This window comes from Tyto alba, unplaced genomic scaffold (assembly GCF_018691265.1).
Source record: "Tyto alba isolate M040663 unplaced genomic scaffold, T.alba_DEE_v4.0 Super-Scaffold_39, whole genome shotgun sequence".
NCBI classification, from domain to species: Eukaryota; Metazoa; Chordata; class Aves; order Strigiformes; family Tytonidae; genus Tyto; species Tyto alba.
The window spans coordinates 4,550,352-4,574,789 of NW_024881314.1; the positions used below are offsets into that span (position 1 = coordinate 4,550,352).

Sequence of the window (24,438 nt, forward strand, 5' to 3'; positions counted from 1 at the left end):
TGGGAGCATGGAGCACATTACTCCTAGGCTGTATTTTAAATGCAGGGGAAATATAGCACAGAGGAAATTAACTGGATGTTAGATTCTTTGCTCACAAGACAGAGACAATATATCAGTTGTTCACATACCTGATCAAACAGGGCTTTCCAATGCTGAAGAGGCAATGCATAAGGGAGGAAAAAGAAGAAAAAGAATGTATAAGAGCAACGACATTAGCATGCAGTAAACAGTAGAAGTATATTCTAACAGAGAAATAACCAAATGATTTAGTGCCATTTCCAACATCCTTCTTCATCCCAGAATCACCTACCCTTCCGGGGGAGGAGGCAGGGGGAATCTACCAACCACAGGGAGGACAGTTTTCATTTACAAATCCAAATTAGGATGAACTCAGAACATTCATGTGTTAATTCTGTTTTCTCCCGCTTTGTCTACTTGCAGGCAAGCAAGGAATAAAAGGCTTTTTTACTCACAGTGATCGAGAAAGCTTGCTGTATATTGAGGGGAGGGAAGAATTAGCAATGGTTTTTCAGATCACTTTCTGAGGTCTTGTGACCCAACACTGGCCCACAGGCCACCTTGTCAGGTTGTCAGAGCCTTGTCTGCTGCCTGCTCCTATCTTTGGCAAGGACTTGCTGCAAAGTCTGATAACTCATCGGTTCTTTGAGCCTCACATGTCCACATCTGTAAAACAGGTAATTGCCCTCGAGCAAGGTGGGAGTGCAGAAGGCTAGAAAGAGCCCATTACAAGGATTTACCCCACAACTTTTGTTCTAGCAGATCTGCCTGAAAAGCTCTGTATGGGAAGAAGCTCCACTTTAACACTGACGACCATGTTGACATTCCACAAGTCCTTGTCACTTGGGAACAAAAAAAAAACAAACAAACAAACAAAAAAAAACCAAACCCAAGCTGGTGACTGGCTCTAATTTATGCTTTGTAGGAAGACTGACTTCAAGTCACCTCCCTGACCCAGGCTTGCTGCCTCACTGTCCCACAGAACAGAGGAAATTCCTAATGAATTGTTTAAGAAGCTCTCTCATCTCTCCTGGATTTGGGGGTCAGCTGAGGAGAGCAACAGTGGGGTAACCACTGGCTTGGGGTCCCCAGAAAAAAACCTTGCACATTTCCAGCTCTCCTATCTGAGGTGCTGTTCATCACGACACTTCGTTTCTGCCTCATTCACCTTCCCAGAAAAGTAAAATGAGTAAAATAACAAACATCAGACTCATGGAAGCAAATCTCCTCACTGTGCTATATGCAAAGCAGAGCTCTGGTGAGAGTCTTATCTAGTCCTGGAAGAACATTTCCTTTCACATGGTAGGCAGATCTAAAGCAGAATTGACTGGATAGACAGTGGGATATCAGGCCACTGAATTCCATTTAATCAGTTAAGTCTCCTTCTCCTCATGACTCTATCCATTTATAAACTCCCATTTATCATCATAAATCAGCCCAGCACTTTAAACAGAACATTTTGAGACTGCCTGAATCCTGGCTTTGTGGAACACTGCTCCAAGAGCTGTAATGACATCACAGCTGAGCTGTTATACACTGTCAAGGCTGTGACAGCCAAACCTCCACTACATAATATTTTTGTGGTTAATAACACATAAAGAACTGACCTTTGTGTCAGTTCTTACTGGCCAAGCCAGAGAGCTTACATCAAGCTTTCAAATGTAGTAACAACAGAAAATCAACCCCCATTAGGTCTCAGGGGGGCATGCTCCTAGCGCAGAGCAGTTCAAATTTTCAGAGATGATGCTTTGTAGCCTACTTGCTTCAGCAGGAAATCTTGGCCAAGGAGGAGGAGGGCATTTACACCACTTCCTGCTCTTCTGACTTGCAGATGATATACGATACCTCAGGCTTCTGTCACATCATCTTTTGCCAGGTCTCAGCAGCTTCCCACAACCGATGCAACTGCAGGAGGCTCTAACTCCATTTTGTTGATTGCAGAAAACAAGGTACCAGAGTCAAATAACAGTGCAGATGCCAGCATAAGTAAGGGCAAGATACTGCGAGCTGGATCAGACCCAAGCTGTCCTACCTCAAGGTCAAGCAGCAAGGCAGTAGGGGAACTAGGATGAGAATCTAGATTTCATCAGGGAAAGCTCATGGTCTCTCTCCTGTTCCAGGAGCCCAATCCTGCCAGGCATTCAGCACTTCAGCATCTCCTGGGCCCCTGGCAGGATTGAAATACTATGGCTGCATTTGTGTAGAGGCTGGCGTAACTCCAAGGGGCCTGCATGTATGACAACAAGAAATCTTTCTTGTAGACCATCCAGACAAGCACAAAATTTGTTAGGGAAGACAAGGTCAAAGTCTGAGGTAAGCAAGCACTGGGATTTGGAAACCTGGCCTACACAAGCTCCTGGAAAGCCACCCTTTCTGAGTGAAAACCACATATTTTCTGCCCCTGGGTCAGGCATGCTCCTCTTCGGACTGTCTGGCAGCGTTGTAGCAGAGGTCAAACTGCATCACACATTCCCTTCTGACTGTAGAGTACTCAGGAGTACAGCCTAGGGAATGCAGCTCTACCAGGCAGCTGCACTTTCTCTGCTACCCTCTGGGAGGAAAATCCAACAGCAAATGAATTCTAGGTGATTTAGAAGGCAGGACTGGGGGATGAGGAGCAGGCACTGCCCCTAAGCAGCCCCAGGCAGGTTCCTCCAGCAGTGTCATAAAAGTAGAGGGGAAAGGGGACGTGCCATTGCTGAAGGCTTAGTTCACAAGTGTCTCTTTCATAGCAGTGCAAGACCCAAGAGAGACCCTGCTTCAGAAGGACTTTTAGTATCACTGCTTCATGGCTCCATAGGCAGGAATAGACCCAGCACTTACCTCTGCAGACTGAGCAGACACTTTGAGCAGTCCTCAGCCCAGCATTTTTCTGTGAAGAAAGGCTGCAAGCAGTCCTGGGATGCACCAGGATCTGCTTACGTTCACTCCCTCCCAGACAGGTGCACAGCAAGCTCCTGCTTCCAGCACCGGCAGATGCAGAACTACCACCTCAGCTCTGCAGGCTTTGCTGCTCAGCCTGGTAGGAGCAGATTCAAAGCACGCAGGACCACTTGGTGTCCTTCTAGGCTGGATGAGCAGAGGCACAGACCCGGTGCCAAGTTATCCCACCCTCAGGTGCAGTCAGGGCTCAGAGGGTGGAGAGAAGCTATCCTGCCGAGCCGGGGAGAAAACTTCCTCGGCTGTTGCTCGGGGGCTGGAAGAGACATCTGTCACCCTGTGAGAGGCTGGGACTCGGGAAAAGCTCTCTGCCCCCGGGAAGCCTCTCAAGCCAAAGCGTCAACCCCTCTCCAGCCTCTAGAGACGCCTGTGTGCGCAGCTCCGCTGCCCCTACCCTGTGAGCCAGCATCTCCCCGGCGGCGCGGCTGCGGCCCCGGCAGCCTGTCCGGGCCGCTGCCGCCGGGGCTTTCCGGGCTGGGGCGGGGAGGAGGGAGCGGCGGCCCCGGCGCCGGAGGCGGCCCGGCAGCTGCCGGAGCCCGCAGACACCCGGCGGCGAGGGACGCGCAGAGCGGCGGGGACGGCGGCTTTCCCTCGCCCCAGAGGGTCACCAGCCCCATTCCTCCCCCAATCCCGGACCTCACCTATAAATAGCCTGAGCCGATTAACCCGGCCCGGGGGAAAAGGCGGGGAAGGTATCGAGCAAAGGAAACTTACATCCTCTGCGGCCATAGGTAGGACATCCTCGGAGTCCAGCACCTCGATTTCTTCCGCCTCTGAGCTGGCAGCCACAGCAGGGGAAGAGCTGGCGTGAGGCTCCGGCAGCCTGTCTCCCATGCTTGGAAACGGTCCCCCTCCAGCCCCCGCCCCCCCCCCCCCCCCCTTCTCCCCAGATCCTTAAAGAAATTAAACCTAGCTGCTGCTTGGCAAACTTTCAAGCGCAGCCGAGCCTGCCTTCATGACTCCCGCAGCCGGGAGGGGAGGAAATCCTCCATCCAGGGAACATCCAATTAGAGCGGGCAGCATCCCGGCGGCAGCTCCGGACGGGGCAGGTGACACCTCCCCACGCCGCCTCGGACAACTCGCCTCCTCCCGCTGCCCGCCCCTGCGGCCGGGCGGTGCCCCCAGCCCCGGGCACGGCCGGCGCCTCCCCCGAACCATAGCGGCCCGGCGGGGGGGAGCTGCGCCTCCCCGGGAGGGAGGGGGGAAGGGGAGGGGGTGTCTCGGAGGCAGAGCCCAGAGCTGCAGCACGTCCGAGGATGCGGGATGGGCGGCGACGAGGCGGGGGGCGGGAAAAGCCCTGGGTCGCCCCTGCCCGGGAACCGCCACCCCACCCTCCCCCGGAGCGACCCATCGAGGTTCGGCCGCAGCCGGTACCGGTCAGCCCCCCCGGTCTCAGCCCTTTCCTCCCGCCCGCTCTCAGGTGCCTGCCATTGCGGTCCTGACGCTCGTGGTCCCGCTGAGCGAGTGCGGGCAGGTGGCAAACCGCTGTCGGGTTATTTGGACTTTCTGAAGCTAACTTCGCCGTCCCCGAGAGTCTCACAATTAGGGGCTGGTGTGGGGTTTTAAAATTTTTACCGTCATTATTTGTACCTATATATCAAGATGGGTATCTTAACCATCTGGAGCTTGGATGAGGAACTTGAGGAATGCCTCGACTGAAGGCAAAAATCCAGCAGTTTGAGCTTCTTCCAATCAAGTACAGAAATAGCAGGCTGGCAAGGGGGAAGGGCAAGCCGAGCCAGACTGATCCACGCAGTGCCAGTGCCTTTGCCTTCTGCTGCATCAACAGCCAGAACTAGACAGCCCCGAGTCAGAACGGAGAGGGTCCAGCACTGCAGGCCACATTATCTTGATGCAAGAGCTCCAATACCAGATCAGACACACCTCAGCCACAAGGTCAGACCCAAGCTAGAAGTCCCTGTTTTCTCTACTTTTTTTTTTTTTTTTTTTTTTAATGCAAAACAAAAAGCAATCCAGATAGAATACTTCTGGAACAGGAATGGGATCTTCCATTCAGCAGACAGGAGATTGTCTCGCCCATCCACAGCTGCCACGAACCTCATACTGCATATTACTTTTGATCTGGATCAAATTTGTCCCACACAGTGATGGAAAACCACACAGACCCATGCTGCTAGCCACTGAGTTATAGCTTATAGTTACTAAAAGGTCTTTCTGCAGGAAAAGGGAAACAGCGCCCACTTCTTTCCATATGCCCACAGGAGCTACAGCTACCTACCAACATGGAACAGCAAACTTCCCCATCTCGGCATCCTGCATGGCTGGCACTAATTTAAGGTAAGGGCCAAGGGCTAAAATATCATCCCACACAGCTGAGCAAGGTCAGGTAAAGGGAATGATCTCCTCTGTCACCTGATCTGGCTCCTTGGAAAGAACAACAGGAGAACTCAATCCTGCAAATGAGCCATATATGGGGAACAAATGAAAGAGTTAAGATGACAACCTTATCCCGTAGTACTGTCCAGCTGCCCCATCCTGAACAAACATTTGAAAGGAATCTGTTATCTTCAAGGAGTGTGAAAGTAAAAAACTTCCCACTGTTCGTGGTTCTGAGCTCAGCTGATCACAATCCTAGCCAAAAGATATTTTTAAAATAAATGTCCCTTCTAGTATTTTGAAGATTTTAGCTAAACTTTAAAAGCAAGTGCAAGAAGTAAACCCAGGACCTTTGGACCTGAAGAGCAGAATTCTTCTACCTTGAGATTCCGGTAGGAAAATTACAACAAAGTAAAAGCTCTTCAGGCATCTCCAGTGCAACTGATGAGTAAGAGGGCTTCTCTTCCCTTAATGACCAAAACTATCATCACTAGTTAAACAGAGCAGACCTTCTTCAGGTTTAAAGGTGACTCCTTCAACACAGCATCCACTTCTTGTTTGTCTAGAGCCTGTTGAGTCTGCTCTCTCAAAGCCTAAGAACAGGCTATCAAATCTGAGAAGCAGTAACCCACTTTACTCATACAACACCATCCCTGCCAAAATATTCCAGGCACTAAACAGCTATTATAAAAACAATCTCTTTTTGATTAAAAAACTAAACCTCATCAAAACTTCAAAACAGATGGATAAGCAAAAATATGCTATGCCAACAGAAAGAAACATAAATTGTTTTAAGACATCTTATAGGGAGGAAGGAGGCGAGTTTTTAAAGTAAAGAGAGAATAAATGAGCTGAATTTCAGGCGTAACAGGTTCCACACAGTTGGGGACTACCATGTCAAGAGCTCTGTATCACCTCTGATTCCAGATGCTAGCAGGAAAATGCTAACATGAAGTCTAACAAATGCTATAAACAACAGGGAGAAACCCCCAAACCTTATCTTAACACCAAACTCCCACTAAACTGGAAAACTGCTGCAAAATTTCAAGTTAATTTTTCTTGCCTAAGGAATGTTTTTCACTAGTGGTAACGATAGAGTTTTTTTCAGGGAAATATCTCTGCACATTGCACATATGAGCTAGTGCTGTGCTATAATTGTCACAGAAAGGAAATTAACAGTATTCTAATGAGGAGTTTTGTTACAGACAAATTATCATCTTCCAAGTCTGTGAGAGCCTCTTAATTTAGATTGTCATTTCTCCCCACTGCATACCCTGGTGACTCTACCCTGGAAAACAGTAATTGCTACAGAAACTAGGGAACTGTGGACCACCACAGAGCAGATGCAAACAGAACATGGAAGGGCTTCAGAAGAAACTTAGACAGAAAGAACCTGAGATAATAAACCCCAATCCAGTTTCACATTCAGTCATGTAAGCAACCTTTTATATTCCTAATACTGCAAACAATATGTACATATACATCCTTTGTGCATTGTAAGTGGCTAAAAGGTCAGCTCATGAATATGCAATAAAAAGCCTTCAAAGTAGGGACCCAGCCAACATCTGTTAGCTAAGCCTCCTGGAGCAAATCAAAACATTTTGTTCATGAGTCCTTTTTCCACCCAAAGTAGCCCCAAAAGGCTTTTACAAAACTGCCCAGCTCTCACAATTGGAACTAAATGGAGCAACCTACCCAGCTGGATTACTGTATTGGAGCTCAGCCAGCCCGCCAGCCCTGGAAGGCAACTTCTGAAGCAAAATGCAGTATTTTGGATTGGAAGCGAAAAACACAGCACCCAAACACAACCCTAGTAAGAAGTTAGATAGCACATACAAAGTTGGGACCAGTCAGATTAACCCCTTCAGACTCATGAAAAAGGCAAAAAATCTTTAAGGACCACAGACGGTGTGAGATAGGGGTTTAAACTGTGTTCAAAAGGTAACAGTGGTAAAGGGCTCTTTCAGTATTAATAATCCTCCTTGTGGCTGAGACAATACGAGTTCACCTTTTAGGATCAATATCAATGAGACTATATGTGCTGCCTTTTGGCTTCTCCCTGATTCATGGATACTTTCCCTGATGAAGAGAAGGAATAGTAGGAAACAATAAGGTCCAATCTCTTCTCTGATTTCTAACCTGTGTTGAAAGACTATCCCCTTGACCCTCCCTATTCCTCATGTTAGAACTTTTCCAAGTCCAGCACTTAAAAAGTAGACTGTAATCTTTCTACCTGCTCTCTCTTCTGCCCCAGTAGCTGTTATTGGTTGCAGCTGGTTCTAATTGTATTTTTGGTCACAGCTGGGGAAATAATTAAATCTGTCATTAATCCTTTTTTGGGTGATTGTTCTAAGAGGGAGCTCTCCTATCAGGTCAGCCCTACAGTATTTCAGATGTGTCTCTGCTCCTTTTTAGCTGTCACATGACAGGACCACAGCACACATTGGTAGGTTCATTCCAAATTAAAAGAATTGTTTGAAATGGAGACCAATTAATAACTCAAGGTTAATTTCTAACATAAAATCAAGTCATGCTTACAATTAATCCTGAACTGACAAGCTTTCAGACAGGAGGTCAAAGCTGAGGGGGTGAAGGATGTGTCTCCAAGGAAGATGATTCATGATCTTTGTCCTCTCAGTGACTTTATACCACAGCCAGGCAATTCACACATCAGACTGAACAGGAAGAAGAGATGGAATTTGGTCTTGGAAAATACAATTAAAAAAATTATTAGGAAACTAATGGGATCAGAGGAAAGAAAATAAATCACAGTGAAGAGAGCAGAAGTGAGTAGAGTTGACTGGACTGCTGCTCCTTCTCCCCACTCACTCAACAGCAATAGCTCAACTTTTTTGGCTTTCTGCTTTATGTGCTCCATGAGTAGCGTACTTTCCCCTCGCAGCAACTATAATCCTCATAGGATCCAGAAGGTCTTGGCCAGGGGTGCAGTGAACATCGCAACTCTTACCCAGGTGGCACAGATACATGGGTGTTCAGAGAAAACACCGGCCACCTGCCCAAAGGGGAAGGCAGCAGGGTTAGATACCAGGACTTGAGTTCTCCTCCCAGCTTTCAGTCCATGCAAATTCCTCTCCCTAAACCAACGGAGGAGACCTGGATGAGTAACAGTACGCAGCGATCTAACCTGCTTGTCATCAGCTCGGTGGCCGCCCCGGGGGGCCTCGCCTCAGGGCAGCTGCGTTCCTCTCGCCCGCGGCCCGGCCCGCCTCAGCGCTGCCGGCTGGACACGCGTTTTCCTCAGGGACGGTCCCGAGATCCCACCGCGGCTCTTCCCCGCCGGTCTCCGAGCGCTAGCTGAGCTGGGGGAGCCGTTTCACACGGCAAAGCCGGTGGCCGCCCGGTTCCCGCCCGCTCCGGCGCCGGTCCCGCGCTGAGCCGCTGCCCCGGCATCTCGGCCGCAGCGCGCCCCCTGGCGGCCGCTCCCGGCGGCAACGCCCGTCCGGCCCGGCCCGCGCCCCTGGGCCCACCCGTTTCCCTGAGGCGGAGGCGAGCTCGCGGCGCTCCGCAGAAAACCATTGGGGAGAGCACTCGCTGGCTGGCTGAGGCGCGGAAGGTCTAGGCCAGCACGCCAGGGCCAGCGTTTCCTTCCACACACACCGGGAGTCGCCGCCGAGGCAGTGTGGCACACATGGCACATGCGGAAGGCCAACCGCTCAAGGGAGATCAGTAGCGCCCGCATCCGTCCCGTCCCACCCCTGACCAACCCACACCCCGAAAAAATACAGTAACAGTCTCTGTATTGAGGCACAACAAAACACGAGCCGGTCATTGGAACAGCAGTTACAACACTCCAGCACTTGGCACAGATGATGAGCTGTGTCATTAATATAATACTGAAGAGATTTCTAGGAGAGGCACTTCTGGTAGGTGAGTGGGAATCCTAACTGTAAATCCCAAGTGTGGTATCAGACATTTAGATGTGTTTTGGAGCCAGCAGGCAGTGACTGGTTTAAAATAGCAGGCTCTCCCCAGAACTCTGACATCAGAGCTAGGCCAGGCAGGGCTGCTGAGCCATCAGTCCCTCAAAAGCCACTTCAGCATCAGCACAGTGGCAGTCTGAGATAAATTAGTGAGAAATTAAGTCCTGAAACATCCTTTCAGAAGTGCATGGAGGATGGTGGGGGAATAATCAGCAGTGTTAAGATCTTCTAAGTTAGAATTTCCCATTAGGAAAACAAACAAAAAAGGCTCAAAGAATCTAGTCTTCCCTGCTTGTCTTGATGTTAAAAGATCAACAGGCCCAGATGAGCAGTCAGATCCCTGCAAATTAAGTTACACTATCACAGTGGTCTTCTTACTGTTAGAATCTGGTCTCCTTCTACCAAGGCATGTATGTTGTACCTAAAGAAAAGAAAAAAAACATCACAAAATAAATGATTTGTCAGCTCTTGAGAACAAATTGTGCACTTTTCAGCTTTCATGTACCATTGCTGCATGATGCCACAAGCTCATGAGAAGTACTGTAAAAATTCAGGGACAGGGAAACATTTGCTTCCTCAGGTCATTGGTTCAAAAGCTCTACATAATGCTGGTGCATTTGTTTTCTGGATCGTGGATGTCAGAAGACATCTCACAGAAAAAGAACAGGAAATGTTCAACTACCTGACAAACCTTTCACAAGCACTATCCAGTGTCACATTCCATAACTGGCACTTGCGATGCTATACTCTACTATGTCCAGTTTCAGGCTTCCCAGTACATACTGGAGTGAGTCCACTACCAGGCGGCCAGCAAGATGGGTAGGGAGCTGAAACAAGAAATGAAAGAGGCTGAGAGAACAGGTCTTAAGAGAAGGTTAATGTGGGGGAAATTAATTTCTGTGGTCTCCAATTACTGAGCGGGGACATAGAGAAGTGGTCTCCGATGATCACTTTCCCAGGGAAAATGATAAGATTTTTTGTAACAGCATACACACCTCCCCAGAAAAGTATTAGTCCTATTTTCTTCAAAAACTTTTAGAAAATTAGTATTTTTCTAGAGAGAGTATAATAGTTTACAGATTGGAAGCTTGCTAATCTTCTATTGATAAAACCTTCTTGTTCAGTTTCTCTCACCACTTTTCTGGAAGATCAGTATAATAGGTATTAGCTTTGCCAAACAACCCACTGAACTATTTACTTTCTTTTCCTCCTTTTTGTCCTCAACAATAAACATGAAGTTCATGGTTGACTATGCATTTGTGTTTCTACTTTAAAATATCACAGAAGTCACTTTTGTCTTCTGAAATAAACTTCTGATGGAGGGAGCAAACTCATAAGACAAATCAAAGAAACTACATAGCCAAGACATTTAAGATCCAAAAACTGAGGGCACTGACAGTATTCTCTCAGAAAAAGGACAATATTTTATACGGACCACCTTTCAGGGCTGGGGAAGGGGGGAAAAAAGTAAATAAAAGATAAACACAAACGCAGTACACAGTTATTTTATTGAAATACCTGAAAAGGCCAGCAATGGAAAAATAAGTTTGTCATGAGGAATTAATGTTTGATTTACTTGATCATTAAAAAAGCTGTGTCTATTGGTAATTCTAGCCAGTTACAGAATGCACTGTGATCCATGCAACTAATATACTACAGCAGAATAGGCACTGTGTACTATTTTAGTTTTATCTTATACACAGCTTTTAACAGGTATGATTGACATATGTGAGAAATTAAACAGCAACACTTTTTGAATTATAAACATTTATAATATACAAATTTGCTCATCTGATTCATAAGGGTTATAAAACGCAACATAGTGGAAAATGAAAACCACGAGTTACACAGCATATGAAGTTGATATGGCAGTTTTTGAAGTTTATGTTTTTCCTTTTAAAAGAAAAATTGGACTGCTAAATATGTCACTGTTCATGTAACATAGAAAATCATAGGCCAGGACAGCAACAGTGACTTTTTATTGAAATACAGAGTTAGTGGGGAAATTTGATGATCAGCTAAAAAAACAGATAATGAAAATCACAAATTCTGCCTGCTACAGCTTATAGTCCAAAAAGATGAAGTCACTTCAGATGAATGTGAAATAAATAAGCAATCCTTGACGAAGTATGATCCTTGAGTTGAACCTACTCTACTGAAAATTAATTTCAACTATACACTAGTATGTCACCGTGGTGAAACATCCAAGAACAGGATTTTGAATAGCTTTTTGGGAAGCAATGTCTTACTGCTTTAATATGTACAGGTTATTTACAACGAATTCCCTTTTGGCCTCAGAAGTTAAGCCATTTTAGCTGGCTGTTAAGATGCAATTCTTTTTTCCACACATTATGCAATACTGTAGTTAGAGCTATAATTTAAAATAATCTTATGCATGAATTACAAATATTAATAAAGTAACTCTGCATATATAAATATTTCTAGCAGAATTTAAAGCATCCAGAATGTACATAAAAGTGTTTTTTTTTTTTTTATTTGGTAGGGCCAGATGTGCTTCTTCCGAGATCATCGTTGCTTTAATAATGCTTTGTACATAGCAAAACCCAAAACTGCGAAGACAGTAGCACCAAAACTTGCTCGGAGCCAAAACGTAGAGCTCTTGAGGTCTGCTTGTGTCACATGCCTAAAATTTAACACACATACAAAACCAGGTTAATTCCATGACAAGAATATCAGACAATTTGTGCTAAACTACTCTGCTTTTGGAAATTCATCACTACACTTGTCACAGGCAAGCAACTTACAATTCAGCCTTATGAGTACTTACATAGTCATTTTACTTTTCTTAAAAGCTTAGGATTTGATCTGCAGCCCTGATCACATTAGTGTATCTCACTAAAGTCAGAAAGCTCGCACAGCTAGAGAGAAGTGCGGGAGCAGAATGTGGGGAGGGCAGTGTGTCTTCTTTGAAAGTACCAGCAAGCATTCAGAGAAGGAAACCAAAAATAGCTAGCAAATAATTAATAACCCATAGTGAGAACAACTCTGTCCACAAAATGCTTTCTTAAAATGTTGAGTTTGCTATTTCTGCTTTTCCATGTAAAACTTTCCAGTCCTTTTGAATATCTACTTGTACTTCTTCCAAAAAGTTTACTGACAAGTAGCAAGTAATATTTTTCCAAAAGCTAGAATCAAAAGAAGGACCATTTGTAAATCCCTTTCTTCCCAGTACAGTCACAAGAACAGCAATAGAAACAGTCATCCAATACCAAGCTGAAAGCTAAAAGAAAGTGCTAGTGAATCAAGCAATGACAATGGCATCAACAGAAAAAGACAAGATGTAACAACAGTATGAAGTGACTGTATGACATAAAAAGCCACATCTTGCATGACATTAGAGACAGCCAATGACCCAACTCTCCCAAGTACTGCAAGAAATCTGTGAGCATGCTCAGTTAAACACGGCTAGCCATCCTCAAAAATAGTCTCAAGTATGACAGCTTACCATAAAGCAGGAGCTACCACTTAAAACCAGTTATAATAAGTGCCATAATTCAAAGCACATGAAGTTCCTAAACAATATTAAAGGGTTTGTTTATTTGTTTACTTTTGTTTAAGATAGAACTTACAACAGAACTTCACTAGCCTAAGCTAGTATGTATTTAGCTTGTATTAATTGTCATGGGTTACTCAATAAAAGCTGCAGTAGTATTAAGTATAAGGAGCATACAGAGATCCTACGCACACACAGTGTCCAAGAGTTCATATAGTGTGAACTGCAGAGCTATAGCATACAAGATATTAAATAAAGCAGGAATTGTTACTTGCCATCAAAATTCACAAAACCAGTGTAGGATATTCTTTAGTAGACATTTGCAGGAGCAATAGCAGCCATACAGATAATCAGTGTACTGTCACACTACATGCTGAAGAACAGGCTCTTTGGTGCACAAACAGTGAAACACAGCTGGTCTCTAAAAAATCCTAATCTTATTTAAGAATATCTTGCTGGGTTATGGAACAGATCAAATCCATTAATTCCTGCAAGCCTTAGTTTTTCTACAGCTAGTTTTGACAAACTCTCTGCAAACTAGATGTCAAGTGGTTTGCTGAGGGGAAGAAAGGGAAAGGCAATGATCTTAGTTTGGCTGTTGTTACCTGTCTTCAAGTAAACGTGGACCAAGAGATGACTCCATGAAGATGGAATCTTCTACAAAGTTGACGGCGTGCACCTGCTGCATAATACTGCTCTCCTCGTCTGCTAACAGCATGGCCCCCAACTCATCTATGTAGGGTCTTAACCTTTTTACACACATGCACAGTTTGCAGTTCATAGCATGGCTCAACAACAGCAAGTGTCTCAAATATGCTCAAATTACAAAGCCCAGAGAATTTATAATTTTTAGCCATCTAGTCCCTGACTCTTGTGCAGTTGTTAAAAACTTAGTGCTTGGGGAAAACCAGGAATAAATGGAGTTTGTACTTTTGATGAGCTACGTAAAAGATACGATTTTATGTAGCTAAATGCCATTGCTTCAAGGACAAAGAAAACTGCTTAAGAAACTGAATCTCTTCCCACTCCATCCCCAAAGCCTCAACTTTCATGTGTCCACAGGATATTTCAATCTCCTGCACCATACGCATGAGCTAGAGTACCTGTGCTAAACACACTGGAATGACTCCAAAACATCAGCCCTAAAACTGACAAGATCTCATTACTGTTGATAATTAAATTAGAGACTGTATTTTATCACTACATGTGGTGCTTTTTTTTCATAAAAGAATATAAACCCCTTGTCATCAGATCTGTACATTATAAAACCTATTTGTGTATGTAAAATAAATAATTTGTACGTAACATGACATCAACAGGTTCTGTGACAAGCTCTGTTGGGTGAGTTTTTGTAATGAACAACTCTCAAGTTTAATTTGGTTAATTCAAATGCCCAACTATTTGTATGTTTTAAAACCCATCCCTTTAAATATGCAAATCACTGTTTAAATTGCAAATGAATGTTTTTGCATTGCTTCAGAAAGCACTCTTTCTCACATTCAGATTTTCTGATTACTATCTATAATTTGCCTTGTTTTGACTTTTGCACATGTCCATATTTAATGGTATGCAAGTAACTTGCTGAGCATGCTTCATCCTTTTAAAAACAATTAGTATATTCTCAGTAATGATAAAATCCTCTTTTAATGTCTAAAGGGAGAGTAAATTGACTCTGATCTCTTTTCTAACAGTAATAGACTCTTCCATTTAAATAAAGGAACTAAATCAAGGCAGGGATTTATCTTATAACCTCAAGGAAATGTACTGACTTCAATAAAAAAATTATTGGTCTGAATATCGCAGCCAAAAAGTCCAAAAATACTTATTGAAATTCAGAACACTATGGATATCTAATTGCTTTACATCTTTGAAAAAAAATTCAGTTTTTCTTCCACAAATGTTCTTTATGCTGTCATAAATTCCATTTTTGCAACCTTGATCCCTAATATTGTTTAGTTGCCATTAAAATGAAAAAAATCTGTTTGAAATAATAAAAAAGTATTAATGCTTGTTTTCAGCAAGGTGGCTATAATGCAGAAAACCATTTTTCATTACATGCTGAAAAATTCCACCTCTTCAATAAATAATGTTCAAATTTTATTTCAGTGTAGTTGTGTTTATAAAATTAATTTTCACCTGCGGTAGAAATTATTACTGCCTTGCTAGTCAGGGAGTAACTCTGAATTAGAAAAACTGTTCTCTCCAAAGGTAAAACATATATATGGGTGTGCACATATACACACACATAGTAGTAGTTAGGACTCCATAAATGAAGCTGTATTTGAAACTCTTTCTTATTAGTAATAATAACTAGCTTTCAAATTTCCCAAATAGATTGATGTGTGTATTTAATTATACATTTATTTCTACATATATAAGAAAGTCTAGAAATTTTGCCTTTAGCATGAAATTCAGAATTTAATGCACATTTTGGAAATAAAAACCAGATTTTTATTCAACCTACCCTTAATAGTGAGTCAAATAACTCGTCACTTATTGAATAAGATCTCTGAAATCTGTACAGTCTTTATTTTTAAGAGACTTTAACAACTCACAAGAAGTTTGCAACATGCACTTATCAAGAGGTTAACTGAGCATGCCTATCATGGTTACACACAGAAAATTGCTGAGTTATGGGCCAATACTGACAGTTTTCCCCATGTCAGCAGCAGATGAATCCCAAGTCTGGGAAGGTTTAACCTTAACTATAAAAGTTCAAAAACATTCCTGCGTTAACTACAAAAGCATTTTAAAAGCACAGTGGTGAGGCTAACAGGCTAGTCACATGCCTACTCACAGCAAAATTATAAGTTAATGCAGCCAGTGAACAGCAGCAGCCTGCTCTGACAGAAAATATGTTCTAACAATAAAATATAAGCAACTGAATTCCAAAAGCATCACGTAACATGCACGAGCTATTGCAGCTTCTCTTCAGGAACATACTTTCCTAGGATGCAAACCAACTTCTGCAGTTAGAATTTTCCCCCATGCATTAGTCATATAAAATGAAGAGCTTATTATCTACAAAAACTAAAAAGAATATAAAATGCCAATTCAATGAAGTCTATCTGGAAAGAAATCAGGGACCACAGCTTTCCAAATTTCTACTCAGTATGGGGCATTGAACAGTTTGAAGAAGGAGGAAAATAGGTAAGTAAAATACTGTTACGCTGTCCTAACTTGAGGGACACCTAAGGATAAGGATAGATTTCTGCAATTAGATTTAATGGCAATATATTATAGTTTTGAAAAATAATCTGCATACAGTGCACATAGTGGAAAAATAAATCCTGGGTTACACTGTTTAAAACTTTCCCATTATTACAGGAAAATGAAATTATTGCCTTAACTTTGATTTCACATAAGAAAGATTTTAATATAAAAAATAATCTCACAAATAATTCCTGAAACAACCATGTTTTATATGCAAGTAGAACCTCAATTCTATTCCACAATATTTAAAAACTTTAGAATGAAAAAAACCCCATGCTCTGAGAAGTCTCCCTCACTGAACAACACAATTTGCATGCATTAGAATTATTTTATTTTGAAATGCACTTAGCTGACAGCAAAATGCCACTACTGTACAAGCCAAAGGCAACAAGTGAATGATTTAAAACCAAGAAAGCAGAAAAACACACTAAAAATGGATGCTCTGGAGTTAAAAAAAGAAAAATCCAAGAAGCCAAGCTCATCATTAAAGAAAGGGTTAGAATGACATAAACAGAAACCTTGCTTTTAAAAAGAGGTAAAACAATGTAGTAAAAAGAGATTAAGTGCCAGCCAGACAAATACAAATGAACACCTAAAGGAAAGAACAAATTAAAAATATAAAACAGGATAGTAACAAATCTCATACATGCATGTATAGTGCTCCGAATGCAGTGCCTTCTTCCTCAAAAGAACCAATAAATTGTGATCCTGGGTAGTTCAAACCAACAATCCTATTCCTGCACAATAAACAACTTCAAACTGAACTTCAACATTTGTTGAACTTGCCTTCCTGATAGCCTGCAAACCCTCGGGAGAGTCTCTGAAGTTTCTCAGTAGAAGAGAAACTCAAGGTGGACATGAATAGGTTTTTCAGTTGCATAGAGGCAATGTTCTTCCTTGAACTACTGAAGTGGGAATAGTCAAGCGTGGTATTATATTTTGCTGTGGTAACAGTGTTTAGACATTACTTAGCAACAAATACTACAGGAAAATTTGAAAAATTTCAGTTTACCTGCTGAAATTTCCACTGTCTAAAGTTTCAGAATAGGAAGGGATAAGGAGAGTAAGTACTCTTGAGAAACCTCCTTTACCCATCAATTATCTAACTTTTGCCCAACTACCTGACCTAGTAGTAAACACTTGTAAAGGCAAAATAGGAAAAGTTATATAAACTAACTACACCAGAAAATCCTTCTTGATTCAAATGCTTTCTCTAATCACAAATCACTAGATTAAAACCACATCTAACGAGCTAACATTTTTAAACAAGAAAACCACCTCTACACTCCTAAGTCTACAATTAGGAGTTATTCCTTTTTGTTTACAGATATCTCAGCTCTTCTATATATGCAGTTATACAGTGGTCCATGTACTGAATGGTGAATAACCTGTGGCAATGTGCTCAGTAACGAAACACCCTTGAAAAGCTAGCTAGGAAGAGTTGTGTGAAATGAAGTGAGCACGCTGGAAACCTGAAACAAAACCCTGGTGACTAACTGAATGACTACAGACAAAGAGATTCTAGCAAATAATTTTTCCTTTCTGTAGAGTCAGTGGAAAAGTCTATGAGGAATTCTCCTTACCTTGAATTATAGTCTTTTTTAGGCAGTAGTACATTTCCATGCTTATCCCACACTATATAGTGACAAAGTGTGGAATGACAGCATCCCAAGACTTCTCATAAAAAGATTTCAATACCTCGAGTCCTTCTCAGTATTTCAGAGGAATGAAGCGCAAAGTCTAATGCAGGACTCAAAAAAACCCACAAGCCCATACAAGAGAAAAACAAACCATGACAGCTAATAGAGCAATCTAAAACCATTCCAAAAAATGAGGATGCTTTATAGAGGTGATTTCAGCCTCAATAATAAAGGGTTGGGGTTTTCTAGTAGTGACCACTGAATGAAGTTTTAGTGTGACAATATGCAAAGAGATTGCTGTTTCAAGGGATTTTTGTCTAAGGGACAACTGCTGTAGAAGAGATGCAGCATGAACAGTCTCACTCATATTCACAGTCTTTTCCTAAGCTAATGAGTTTTTCACCCTGCTCTGAACCTTCACTCTATAATTAACACTTTTATCTTGAATTAAAGTGGTATTTCACAAAGATGCTCAGTACTGTAGGTGGGTATATCAGTAGGCCTCCTGTGTGTGTAACTTGCATTTAGAGGAGACAGCCACTCTTACTTGGAGCAGCTACATCTGGAAAGAGTAAACAGTAGTAACATACATGAACCAGAAGTATGTCAGGATACTCTAACTATGGCCTTCAAATAAACACATCTATCATAGTTGCCTCCAAGAATCACATTCATCATATAATCTCCAAGAAGGCTATAAAGGATGGAATCAGTACACTACAAAAATTGTTCGGTTTGAACTCCCATTTGCTGGGGTGAGATGACAAGTGCTGAGGTGTTAGCAGATCATGTGTGTCAAAAACTGCCTGCAGTACACACAAGACAAGGTATAGCACTATTTTAAATGCCAAAAAACAGTTATCTCTACCAATTGCTTTTTCCAAAGTGTCCGCAAATGTTTAACCATTTACCACTTCTTGCACACTGTCTTTTATTCAGAGAGGAACTGGATGTTAAAAGCTCTACATCGTTTACACAAAATACGCACTCTTTGTGCAAACCAAGCATCACACACACAGAGAAATTCTGTGAATTCCCATATATCAAACAACTAGCAAATATAAACATGTAATATGTTATACGATGCTGCTATAGTCAAGCTGTAACTTTATGCAAATATTTCTTTAACTGATCTCTAAGAGGCACTGCCTCTAATCAAAACAAACCTATAATGTCTTAAGTGAGACACATTACACAGATTTATAGACACTACTTAATGTCCATTACCAGTTCCCTAAAAAACCAGTCCTCATTTGCAATCACTAAGTGCCTGAATCAACTACCAAATTGGTAATGTTTCAAAGAAATCACTGGACTAAGCTCAAAAGACCAAACGTACCCTCAAGTTAAGCAAAGTTTGACAATTTAATGACAATTATTAAAGTAAGTATCTGCCTATTTAGTGGATATGGAGTGAAAAATCTGCAGTATATAAGGTTACCAATTGCTTTTTCAAGAAAACTTTATTTTAAAAGCACACCTGGTACCTAGTAAATAAAGTTAAGGACCTGTTAAGAACTGCAGTGAAGAGTTTGTTCTTTACAGATTGCAGCAAGTCTGAGTTGAGGAAGTTCTGACAGATGCAAAATGTACACCTGTTGCAGGCGCACATACAGCGTAACCGGGCATGGCTGCGAAAACACACAGAAGGACAGGAGTTGAAATTTTGCTCATAAAATCAGGTGCACATTAGGGCTGTGCCACAACCAAGAGAGATTTAGGAATAAAAGGTACATTTGAATGAGTAAGGAGAGGAGAAAAAAAAAATACACTGAGGAAGCAAGGGTACAACTACAGCTGTGCAGAATTTTAGGTTAGATGTTCTACATCTTGGACATTTTGGTATTACCACCATACACAGATCTCAATAGCAAAGCACAAACATGAATGACAACGTTTGCTGAATTTATTTACGTTTGTAAAGAAAGCATCTAAAGGCTTCTGAGTATGTCTGCACAGCAATAGGTAACACCCCTTTTTCAAAGGAAAGTACATTTCTACCACATTTTCTACCACTTTGAATGCACACTTTACAAAGTGACAGTTACCTCTACCTTTCCCACCCTAACAAACACACATGCTTGAAAACTAAGGGAGAAGCAGGAATATTGATATGACAAGACATTTGGTCAATGCTACACTTTAGTGATTTCCCAGTATTCCAGCACTACAAAATAAATACAAGAGAACAAAAACAAAACAAAAGCTTTACAAAACTAATCCAATAAATTCAGTTTAAAACATTTAAAAAAAAATCCTATTATTTTGGGTGAAGGTGACATTAATTCTATTTAATTTAAAGCAAATGTCAGCTGTCATACTAGACTCCATCTGCTGTAATATTTATGTAGTTCAACACCATATTAAAAGCTCCACCCACCAAAAAAGGAGATGCAAAGTGAGCTTAGCAACAGTGAGATGTGTAGCAAAGAACGTGAGCTTAAGTATCTTCTATCTGCAGCCCCAAAGGTGTTTATACAGAAATTCTATTGAATAATATAAGATCTATTAGATTAATGAACTGAAGCACATAATAATAAACACCCTGAAAATAAAAAAAAGCTTCAAGCAGTGCATTGAGGGAACTGTTGTTCACTTAAGAGCGTCATTACTTGTAATCAACTGTCAAGTATTTCAAAAATACCAAGTTATAAATGTTGACATGTTGAGTTATGCACCCACAGCAAGGACAGAACAGAACCCTACATACTAATTGGAATTTGCAACAGGAGCTGGATAAAGTAGTGTATTCTTTTAAAAATACCTTAGCAACAACAGCTGGCACTGGTTTATATGCTGGATACAAACCAACTTTCTCAATCTAAAATAATCTGAAGATTCTACTCAAGTCTCTTATGTCTCTCTGTTGCTAAATCTCAGTGAGGCAGTTCGATCCTCGTGGCTAACAATGACATGCAGTGGTACTGCGTGTGACCCATGCAATATGAAAAATACAACAGTTCAAGTACTTACGGATACATTGCCATAGTTGTCAGTTTAACAAAGATATCCTTACTCGGCACATCAACTGTATTGCAAGTAAAGGCTTGAGGTGGAGGCATTTTGTGTTTTTTGCAGAATTCAGCAGGAGAAATACTATATTCCTGTCTAACTTCATGCAAGTCAGACTTTGCAGCTACCACTAAGCATGGTATTCTGCTATCCATGAAGTGCTGCTGCAAATTTAAAGAAAAAAAGGGAAAGAAACAGTGTATGATACATTCAACCTGGAACAGCCTAAGTTGAACTGTTTGCAGCAGCATTGATATATTCATTGCTTCATATAGAATCATAATATTTTATATAGACAAGTAGATGTTAGCTTTGTATGAATAACAAAACTGCATTTTTAATGAACCAGCCATATATAACCAGCACACCAGTAACTGACACTGAGTATTTTGTCAGTGAAAAGATATATAAATGTAAAGGTTTGTATATACAAGCTATACAAACCTTAAAAATCCTGGCACAGTACTCAAAGGACTTAGGGTTACTGACATCATATACCAGGCAGACAGCATCGCATATGGTCTCTGCATCAGTTAAAAATTCAGAGTCACTGACATCATGTAGCTGGAAAAAAGAGACAGTTGAAGATGGATAAAAGCTTTGTCATCATGCAGTTAAAGGAATTTTATAACTTTCTTTTTCTCATAATTTTTATGGCTCATTTTTATGTATCCTTAGAACTAATGGACTGACAATAGGCAGAATTAATGAGAAAGAAATAGCAGAAATTTACCATACAGGCAACATATGTGAGCTGTTAACATCACCTCTGCAGGCAATTACAACCTCATCATAAAAATTTACACTAATACAAAGTCTTAGATTCCCACAGAAACTGGCATTTGTCTTACAGAGGAAAACCACAGAGCAGAGGGCTAGATCTTGAAAAACAAAGGAAGATATCATATTATCATAAAGGAAAACACACAATGGAATGAACTTTAAAGAAAGTATTTCACCCACTGAAGATGAACTTTAGCCATCCTAATCACCCTACGTGACAGATTATTCTTTATTGAGTAAGTAAATTGCTTTCTGATAATTAATCATATGTTATAATTTGATGCCCTGCAGCAAAAAGGACTGGGTTCGGTACAATTTGAGTCAAGGTTTCAAAAATAACAGGTCCTGAACAGGCTCAGTTTAAAGTACTGGCAACATGTAAAACCTGAAGTTATCTGAGTCAGAAAAGGAGTTGTAGGGAATCCACATTTAAGAAGATGATGCAATTAAAACAGAAATTTGTTTGTAGAAGGCTCTGAATAATTCACTAAATTTTAAGATTAACCAGTCATATGAAAACAATAATGAGGTAACCTTACCAGCAAGTATTTCTCCTGTCCATATACATAGACTGTATTAATGGCATAGTAAGATTTGTGTTCTGCACGTATTTGCCTCTGCCTCTGAAAATGCAGAATTTCATGTCAGACCACAGCAACTTGACCCTTTAAGTTAGATTTGAACCGCTCTTTTGCTCTATTTATTAATGAATTAAAGTTACAGTAATCTGTGGTTTATTTTGCATAGCTATAATCCATGATGTATAAGTAATTATTGCATGCAATAGCCATTTGCCTATTTGCTAAAAAATAAAAATAAAATAAAAAAAAAAAAAAAAACAAAGAAAAAAACAGCTCCCTTCCCAATAATTCTATATTCCCTCATAGAATTCAGAAATAATCAAGAAAGCTCTAAGATCAATTAGTTCTGCTGTTGAAACTTAACTCAAAAGCATATACAGGTGAATATAAGCAAAAGGATTCTTACTATTAGATTTCTTCCAAGAAGAGCCTGAAGAACCCCACTTTTCCCACAGCCTTTCATTCCAACAACATTGCATCGGAAAACATTCCTCTGAGTCTGTTTTTTCTGGAGGTCTATTTTTTTATCTCTTGTTACTTTTGAAAAAACACAAATATTTTTCACAAGATGTACATGCATGTATATATATGAAAACATGAAATAATTGTCCACTTACATTAAAATGCACACAATCAAAAATATTAAAGGCTCAACTTGATCAGAAAGTAAATAAGTGAAAAAAGACAGATCATTTGTCTAAACAATTTAGTCTTGAGCAGATTTCTAAATTTAAATTCCTAAGTTGCACCATATTTTTTTGTATTACCTGTAATTGCTGATGCTTGAGATTCTTGTTCTGCAAGTATCGAGTAGCCTAAATAACCCAGGTACTCCAGGCAACGCTGAACATCTAAGTATGTGGTTAGTCTAGCAGAGGGGACAAAAAGAATTTTCTAAATTGTTAGCATCTGCAATACCAATTCTTTAAAGTACCAAAACAATTTTATCCTATCTCCATATTGACATGATGGACGTATTCCTGGCACTACGTAGTACTGAAGGACAAAGCATTCTGAAGGTAAATGGTGGCAACTTTACCAGCCTTAACAGTCAGCAACACACTACAAAGGCAGTACCTGCTGGGGCCTATCAACCTACACCATGTATTTTTTCCTCAGCAAATAAAATTTTCCTCGCTTTCTGTATTTTTAATAGGAAAAAAAAAGCCTCATTATTGAACATCATTATACATACCATCTCTAAAGAGTAGAACAACACAAATAAGTATTTTTACAACTTTCAGGGAGATTTCCACTGTTTGAAGAGACACTTCTTTGTAATTAGCACTCAATACTGGCCAAATCCTGAGCAGGTTATAACAACTGTCTGAAGATTAGGCCACAGGATGGCTATAAAACATGACTGCTTGGGTCAATTTTCAACTATTAGATTTCCACTCTTTCTACTAGATTTTTAAGAAGAATCTACAAACACATTATGATACGCAAAGTTCTCAACTACTAAAATGTAACATATCACACTTACGTCCACTGAGAGAGAAACCCTTGGTATGTAATCCATCCCCTTTCATTTGTACAAACAGTGTTGTTAACATCAGGTCCCCATGGCATATAAGGGAAGACTTTGAACAAATCTTTCAATTCATCAGGAGACAAAGCACAATCTCTATCCTGAAAACAAGCATATGATATCAGATATAAATCACTTAATTCATGTCTATTCTAACCTGATATTTTCTTTCTGTACACTTGCAAGATTCAAGAAACTGGCTATAAGAAACCAAGCTGCTCTCTTTTTAAGCATTGTTCTTTTCTTGTTTGTAAGTAAGACTAAATATATGAGCTAGTTGAAAAAACCTGGTAGTATAACTATAACTGTCAACTCTCCCTGTAGATGGTAATATAAACAGCAGGCTAATTTTGACTGCATAGCTTAAACCAGAGACAGCTTCTGAATGAAATGACATAATGACAAAATCACGTTTTTTGTTAGCAAACTCCTAGCAAACTAAGGCTCTTAAGTACAAGGACACACACAAACTCAAATTAAAAGCTTACCAAATCATGTTTATCAAAAATACTTTGAAGAAACAAATATGCATGATGATTTAATTCTGTTGTACAGTCTGAAGGAATTTTTAGCCTGTTTATTGAAAACAAAAACAAATACAAGAAGTGTTAAGTGTGTTTATGAAATACTGAAAATTAAAACTCAAAATACAGACTTTTTGAATGACAACACTTGGTATTTGACCTTTGCATTTAATAATTTATCTTTAATGAGATCAAAGCACATACTTTTTATTAGGAGTGTCTTTATACTACCTGATATATAAAGTAATCAGGTTTTTGTTTGGTTCGGTTGTTTGTTTTTTATGGGGTTTTTTTGTGGCTTTTTTTAACAGAAAATTATATAGTTACGTTTTCGAAAAGAAGCTACAGGGTTGGTTGATCTCTTAACTTTTTAATCTGGGCATTTCCAAAGGATCTCAAGTGCT

The 24,438-nt window shown here is 40.8% G+C and overlaps 2 protein-coding genes across 9 annotated transcripts in view; both read right to left on the bottom strand.

The window, feature by feature from the left end:
* Nucleotides 1-3,792, bottom strand: part of RHBDL3 (rhomboid like 3) — a 65,873-nt gene extending 62,081 nt beyond the window's left edge. Inside the window, exons 1-2 of the mRNA XM_042802708.1 lie at nucleotides 3,673-3,792; nucleotides 129-152 (exon numbers count right to left, since the gene is read on the bottom strand). Coding sequence (XP_042658642.1) covers nucleotides 129-152; nucleotides 3,673-3,792 — 144 coding nt within the window. The remainder of the gene's footprint in view (nucleotides 1-128; nucleotides 153-3,672) is intronic.
* A 6,933-nt stretch (nucleotides 3,793-10,725) lies between these two features.
* RHOT1 (ras homolog family member T1) overlaps nucleotides 10,726-24,438 on the bottom strand; it is a 28,558-nt gene continuing 14,845 nt past the window's right edge. For 4 of the 8 annotated variants that reach the window (XM_033002284.2, XM_033002283.2, XM_033002287.2 and 1 more), the window contains 9 exons: nucleotides 23,999-24,083; nucleotides 23,466-23,611; nucleotides 22,747-22,847; nucleotides 22,386-22,516; nucleotides 21,938-22,021; nucleotides 21,060-21,179; nucleotides 20,577-20,779; nucleotides 19,112-19,234; nucleotides 10,726-11,880 (listed from right to left, as the gene is read on the bottom strand). In XM_033002284.2, coding sequence (XP_032858175.1) covers nucleotides 11,763-11,880; nucleotides 19,112-19,234; nucleotides 20,577-20,779; nucleotides 21,060-21,179; nucleotides 21,938-22,021; nucleotides 22,386-22,516; nucleotides 22,747-22,847; nucleotides 23,466-23,611; nucleotides 23,999-24,083 — 1,111 coding nt within the window. In that variant the 3' untranslated portion in view covers nucleotides 10,726-11,762. Of the gene's footprint in view, nucleotides 11,881-13,355; nucleotides 13,500-19,111; nucleotides 19,235-20,576; nucleotides 20,780-21,059; nucleotides 21,180-21,937; nucleotides 22,022-22,385; nucleotides 22,517-22,746; nucleotides 22,848-23,465; nucleotides 23,612-23,998; nucleotides 24,084-24,438 lie in introns of all 8 variants that reach the window. The other 4 variants (XM_033002286.2, XM_033002285.2, XM_033002289.2 and 1 more) reach the window with 3 other exon arrangements.